A 7,500-nucleotide genomic window follows, 5' to 3' on the forward strand; every position below is an offset into this window, starting at 1 on the left:
GCCCCGAGCAACCTGTAGGAGTGTAGCTAGTGCAGCGACAGAGATCGCCCTCCCCAAACTGGCTTCCTGTACCAACACGGGGGGGGGGGGATCCGAACCCCAGGAACTTTTCCCCAGCACAGCTCGGACCCCCCCTTGTCCTAGTAAACACTGACATTCGAGCACTCGGCCAGAGTAAAAACAGAGCAGCACACAGACAATAGGACAGGAGCCTGTCTCTACTGTATCAAATAACTGGCCTGACAATGCACAGAGGCCCAAAAGAGTGAGAAAGAGATGGATACATATAAACAATCACAGGAAGAGTGCATGAGGGAAATGTGCGGACCTAACTGTGTACAAATGCAAAGTATTTCTCAGAATGCATATCACATCGAAGTGTGTGTGTGTGTGTGTGTGTGAGAGAGAGAGAAAGAGAATGTATAGCCATCCTACCTGTCCCAAGTCCAGAGTGACGTTGACCTCGTTGAACTCAGTGCTACGTGACAGCGGGGGGCTCTGCCACCATCTCTCTGTACCGTCGACGGCGTTGCTGATGGGGTGGGCTCTGTCACTGTCCCCCTGGCTACAGATGTCACAGTACTGGCCCTAGTGGGAGAAAGAAACAAACCATAAGCCACACTGGTTTACATTTACATTCTCAGCATTTGCACCGTGCTTTCAGATCATTTACAATGAGCTAGTGGGGGCAGGTCATTCATTAAGAGGCTCACCAGACCACAACGTTGTGGGTTTCGATAAAAATGTTCTCATTTAAGTATAACAGATTGCGCATCGGTTGTTCAACTTGTTTCATAGATCAATACTCATCTGTGCAACAGCTTTATTCAAAGAATACATTTGAACTACTCTATGAGGACGATGAGAGCAAACCAAGTTCATTTTAGATTAAAAACTAATTAAACATAGAAATGTGAAAAGCTTTGATAGACATCTAAACCATCATGCTCAGCTGGAGTAACAACGAAAGTTTAAAACTACCACTTTGCCCTGAAGGTAGAGGAGTCAGATGTCTTTTCAAGAGCAAGGTTAAAAACACCAAGGTCTCTGACAGTGATACTCGGTCTGCACTTTGTCTGAAGTTCATTTTAATTGGCTTATAAACTCAATCTCTCAGCTTCAGTTTATCTAAGGGCGGTAGCAATCAACTGGAGGTGTGGTTCTAACTCTGAGCCTGGGGAAGCAAATTACTGCTGGTTTCCATTCTAGGCGTTTAATCGCGAACTCATTTAGACCTGCAGATGAATGCCGTTAACTAGCTGGTAGAGTAGAAGAATAGCAGTAGGCTGGGTCCCTCCCAGGAAAGGAGTGGAGATAGAGGTTAGAGAAAAAGATTTGTGACCCAAGGGTCAACAGGTTCAAATCTCTGGACAGCCTGGGAAGCGTGAGCCCTGTGAAATAGCCTAAATAACAGGGTCCCCTCCCATGCCCTTAAGCAAGGCACTTAATCCCCCACTGACCCCCATGGAGCAGCTCAGACTTTTTTGTCCAACTAATGGTGGGGCTCTAAGGCATGGGTCTTCAACAGGGGGTCCGGGACACCGAGGGGGGGGGGGGTCCACAGAGGTACTACAGGGGGGCCGCCAAATCTTTGTGTGATAGGAATTTTTCTATCTCTATTAGTAGTATCTCTATTCTGGGGGGGAACATTCACAGAAAATAGCAGATCTACAAGCTGACAACGTGTTGTGCTACGAGTCGACACGTTGTCAGCTTGTAGACCTGCTATTTTCGGCAAAGAGGTTTGGTGTAGCAGACCCACAGTACAGAGTCAAAGGTCAAGTTTTGAGGGTTTAAGTGGTTAATTGTCTGAAAATACACATTAACATGAATCCAACATAATAGAAAAGATCATGTGTAAACAAAAAACAATCAAAAAACATTGAATTTACAAAACACTTAGGATAGCGCTGTCAAACCAATCTATGAAGATATCTATGAAATCTGCAAGTTTAATCTGCAACACAAGTGGGGGTCCCTGCTTCATCTCTCTGTCGGCTAAGGGGTCCTTGGTCTGAGAAAACGTTGAAGACCCCTGCTCTAAGGATGTCAATGTCAGTTGCTCTGTCTGCTGGTCAGATTGGATAGCAATGGAATTTGCCATGCTTCTCGGAGGATGAACCCTAATATTTGATAGCTGGTTGATTTGCTAGCCGATTCCTAATTCTTGCTTTTTGTAACAAAGAATATGGAATACATATTTAACCAGAAGCAGTATACTGTACAAGTTATATTATCCACAGATTTCCATTTGGCCTCACTCTAGTAGAATAAAAAATGAATAAATGTTTGAAGATGCAATCAAACACCATAAGCAAGGACAAATCAAAATGCAGAAAATGTATATTCCTAAAAAGTCAGTTTGCCAGTGAATAGTGAAGTGTATAAGAAACAGAACACGTCTTCACCTCCCACCACACCAGTGTTACTATAAATCCTGTCCTTCTTATCTACAGCAGGGTGGTTGTCCAGCCATAAGTCCCAACCTGTGTCAGCTATTGGAAGCACTAGAGTAAACTAAACAAGCACAGACCTGAACAATAGCTCAGGTTAGGAGATGTTATCGCTGCAGGTCACTCAGGTCAGAGGTCACAGGTCAATTTTCTGCTGCCCCATCCCTTCCTCTTTCTGTCTCTCTCTTCGTATTGCTTGCTTGCTCCATGTGTCGCTCGGCTTGTTCTATATTTCTTTGTTTCTCATACATTTTTTGTCCTTGATTTTCATCTTTCCACTTTCCTCTCTCCAAGCAGAAAAGATGGACACATCTTCAAGTCAGTAAAATAAATAAAATAATAACTTGTATGATAAGATAATCTGCAGTCAAACAATAGGAGGTAGGGCTGTCTGGTATGTCATTTACTTGACATACCAGACAATATCTATTCTAATATGATATATAATATCGATATATTGCCCAGTCCCAGTATGATGCTTTTTACTAGTCAAAGTTGTTTCTCTTTTCCATTTCTCCCCCATTTATTCGTTCCGTCTCATTTGCTTTCACATCCTCTGTCCCTCTCTCTCTCTCTCTCTCTCTCTCTCTCTCTCTCTCTCACTCTCTCTCTCTGAGACCCCACTCTAGTAGGCACTGACAAAAAAATCCTTTCAAAAGGACATTGTGTGAAGAGGCTCAGCATGAAGTGAACAAGCATTTCTCTCTCTCTGTTTCCATCTCATTGACTGGTCTCTCCAATCCACTCTCAAGTTTTCGTTTTCTTCCGGAGAACCTCTCTCTCTCTCTCTCTCTAGAATGAGACGATTACCCAGGCAACACCTGCTGGTTCATGTAATCTTTTTCTCTGCCTCTCTGTTTCGTACATGTCAATCATATTTTAGACCATGAAGTGACCTCACAGTTGAACTCAGAGTCAGCTGGTTATGAAACTACTAAATGACTACCTCTCTCTCTCTCTCTCTCTCCCCCCACACACACACCCATGCTGTTTTTAGCTGAATAAAAACACTCATGTCTCGGCGTCCAATAAGAAGAGGATTAACCTGAGCTAAGAGGAGAACAGGAAGGGTCAACAACGACCACAATAAATCCACAAAAAGTGTGTTAAAGCTCCAACCTTCCCACAGCTCATTACAAGATTTCTCTGCCACATCGTTCTGAGAAAAATAGGGTCTTGAACTGCAGTTTTGAAGGCTTCAGGTTTGTTCTGAGAAAGCCTGATGAAAAATGTTCATTTCTTTGTACATACGCCCATGCCGAACATATAGGGACTCCAGAGGGTCAGGTCTTCAGCAGAGCTAGTTCAGTTTATGCTGTGTAATGATCATTTACTTAGTGTATAATGTAATATACAGTGGGGGCTCCTCACATAGCAGGTGAGCCAGTGGGATAGCAGTGGCAACACAGAAACGTGTGGGTAGGGTTGACTCCGCATTAAATTAACACAGGAGTTTACTGTGTAGGATTAATACTAGAAGTCTAGTGGGGAAATGCATGAAAGGGGGGAGGGGGGGAATCTATAATGACTGCCACTGGAAATAAATATCCCTTTGTACTCATGCAGTCTATTTGTTTAGTGCATTTATTATAAATGGATCTCTTTTTATAATTATTAGCTGAACAGCATTAGCTAAAGTGGCTAGTGTTTACTCCATTAACTGGTTGGCGTTGGAAAGGCCATTGGTTTGCAGTAGTTTGAAGGGGGGACATGGCTCCCTGCCAGCAGGGCCATTACAGCCCCACTGCGGCCCCAGGCAGCAGGTTAGAATACAACAGAGCAGGTTGGCTCCACATTATCATCACTAGCATGAGCTTTGATGTGTGGGAATGTGAATCCAGCCCGTTGTTGATAAGCACGACTCAGAGATTATCTCCTCTACTCCCCCCCCCCCACACACACACACACAAATTATGTGTTACTCCCAAACTCACACATTCTTTCTCACTATGTTATAAAACAGTAGCCTCAAAAGGTGCATGCATGGCCTCAGGGAGTCAGGGCATTTCTTTCTTGTGATAGAATACCAGGAATGGCTTCCCTGGGGGGGGAGTCGTTTTCTATCTGCAGGGTTTACATTTTAACTCCCTTTTACAACGTTCCAACAGATCACACAACCCTGCCTGACAACAAGCTCTGTCAGGCTCTCTGCCCTCAATGACTCTCTGCCCAGTCTGACTGACTATGATAGATACACTGACTTGGCCCATATGGGTTTGTTCAGGTTCATGCTCTCCCTCACCAGAGAATGTCTTTGATATGGGAGTTCATGGTCAATTTGTATATAATAATGTATTTCCAATTTTCTATTTATCTCACTATTGATAAATATATCTCTCTCTCAAACACACACACACGCACGCACGCACGCACGCACAGAGCAATTCAGTTTAGATCAGTGGTTCTCAAACTTTTTCATGTCAAGGACCCCCTAATTGACACTTATTACCCCGCGGACCCCCATTTGAAAAGATAAGCCAGGGAACCACATAAGAGAAGGTTTTTACGGCTCTCTAGCAGTGATTCTCAACCATTTTAATTTCAAGGACCCCCAGTTTGACATGCATTAGGCTACGGACCCCCATTTAATGGCATTTATACCTCTGGGACCCCAATTCACATTGTAAAACCAATGTTAATTTAACTCTGAGAGTGTACAAATGGAACCAAATGGACCTGTCAGGGTCCATTTGGTTCCATTTGTACACTCTCAGAGTTACAGATCCATAAGGGTCCATTTGGTTCCTGTCCATCATTTAGCTGGGGACCCCCTGGAACCCCCTCAAGTACCCCTGGGGGTCCCCAGACCCCACTTTGAGAACCAATGGTTTAGATAACCTACGGCATGATAGGACTCTCTCACTCAGCCAAACCAAACACACAACTCTTCAACATCTCTGTGGTGGATCTGCCTCTATCTAATCTCCCTATAACACACTGTCACACATTGCATAGATAGAGCCTCGGAGGCCTGGGCTATTCCACAGCTTTTGGAATTCCGCATGACGAGAACGAGAACGGCCTCAGCGGCAGTAAACCAACCGAATAACCGCAGTTTGATAGGATAGGCTGCCCTGCACGGGTCAGTCACCGTCAGGAATGCAGGGACAGGTGGGAGAGAGAGAGAGTGAGAGAGAGAGAGAGAAAGAGAGAGAAAAAGAGTGAGAGGGACTGTATAGTATTAGTAGCCCAGTGGTTCTCAAACTTTTTCACGTCAATTGACATTATTATGTGTTGACTGACACAAAATAGCCCACGGACCCCCATTTGAAAAGATATACCAGGGACTAAACCATTTTAATTTCAAGGACCCCAAAGTTTGATATGCATATGATTAGGCTATGGACCCCCATTTGATAGCATTTTTATATCGGGGACCCCCGATCTACACTGTATCAGAGCGTGTTTTGGGGTGAACCTTCCAGTTACCCATCATCAGTGTTAGTTTAACTCTGAGAGAAATGGAACCAAATGGACCCTGACGGGTCCATTAGGTTCCATTTGTACACTCTCAGAGTTACAGACACATAAGGGTCAATATGGGTCCTAATTATTACATTTTGCTAGGGACCCCCTGGAATCCCTTCAACGACCCCTGGGGGCCCCCGGACCCCACTTTGAGAACCACTGGTATAGCGTATTACTCGCAAGAAGTGTGTTAACAGTTTACCACCAAATAGTCACAGTAGGCAACTTTTTGGAGAATGTGTGGAATATTAGCTACCATTTTGACATACATAAACACGTTTAAACACCTGCTATATAGCCTAATATACTTGCCTATGGAAGCACCCGCTGGCATTTTAATTGTATTAGTGGTCCACTAAATTAAGAGCCCAGTGTTCAGAATAGGTTACACAAGAACACGTTTTTAATAGGCTAACGTTACTCAAATACAGTGGTGTAAAGTAACTAAGTACATTTACTCAAGTACTGTACTTAAGTACAATTTTGAGGTATTTTTTTTTACTTTACTGGAGTATTTCCAGTTTTCAGTACTTTTACTTCTACTCCACTACATCTCAGAGGCAAATATAGTACTTTTACTCCACTACTAATAGCAGACTTTTACTTGTAACAGAGTATTTCTACATTGCAGTATTGATACTTTTACTTAAGTAAAACATGTGAGTACTTTTTCCACCACTGCGTACACCTACACAGAAGTGCATTATTACACAGTAATAACATTCTGTCTGAAAAGCAGGTGCGCCAGCCGGAGCCGGTCTATTCTCTTGCCAGTGTTGCCAGATTTTACGAAATAAATAAGCAACCAGGTCTATATGAAAACAATCCCAAAAGAAGCGATCAACAAGATCACAACGCGTCACGAAGCAACACATTGTGAGCTTGTAGCTATTTTCAAAAAAACCAAAAAAAAAACACATGGAGATAAAAAAAAAGGTACTTTTGGAATATTTTTCAAACATTTTAACAACACAAATCTGGTACGGGGCCCGGGGTCCCTGGCACGAACTATTTTCAGATGGGGGTCCTTGCCATGAAAATGTTGAACCACTGGTTTAAAACACATTAGGAAGCAAGCCCAAAGCAACACTTTAGAAACAAGCCGCAACCAACATTTACAAGCAACTTTACAGGAAAAACAAGCCCAAAGTCGCTTATAATAAGCAGACATGGCACTGCCGTCTCTTTACCTGTATGGTTTGACTGGGGTCCCCGAACACGGGCCCCCCGACCAGCTTGCAGTACAGGTCGTGGATCGGTCTCGCCGTGTCCTCCTCCACGCCGCAGGTGGCCGTGGCGGTGATCTTCGTGCCCTCCGCCAGGTTGAAGTAGGGGGGGTGCAGGCTGAAGCCGTTCACTCCGTTAGTCGCTAACTCCTGCTGGCCTGAGACCTCGGTACAGAGGGGCAACAGCAGCGGTAAAAGTAACAGAACCACCCGCGTTTGGGCGCACCAAGCCGGGGAGGACGCTGTCCCCTGCACCGGCCCTCCTCCTCCTCTCGCCATCTTCACCTGTTCCCCTTAGACTCGCTCAAACAGGCAACAAGTTTGAGGGGAAGGGGGGGGATTCTTGGTAAAAA

General features: G+C 44.3%; 1 protein-coding gene across 1 annotated transcript in view; it reads right to left on the reverse strand.

Moving 5' to 3' along the window:
* lama5 (laminin, alpha 5) overlaps nt 1-7,500 on the reverse strand; it is a 105,010-nt gene that overhangs the window by 97,363 nt on the left and 147 nt on the right. Inside the window, exons 1-2 of the mRNA XM_084068358.1 lie at nt 7,112-7,500; nt 436-588 (exon numbers count right to left, since the gene is read on the reverse strand). The exon at nt 7,112-7,500 is cut by the window's right edge and continues 147 nt beyond it. Coding sequence (XP_083924484.1) covers nt 436-588; nt 7,112-7,426 — 468 coding nt within the window. The 5' untranslated portion in view covers nt 7,427-7,500. The remainder of the gene's footprint in view (nt 1-435; nt 589-7,111) is intronic.

The sequence above is a fragment of the Gymnoscopelus microlampas genome (assembly GCF_963454915.1).
Source record: "Gymnoscopelus microlampas genome assembly, chromosome: 10".
Classification (NCBI taxonomy): Eukaryota; Metazoa; Chordata; class Actinopteri; order Myctophiformes; family Myctophidae; genus Gymnoscopelus; species Gymnoscopelus microlampas.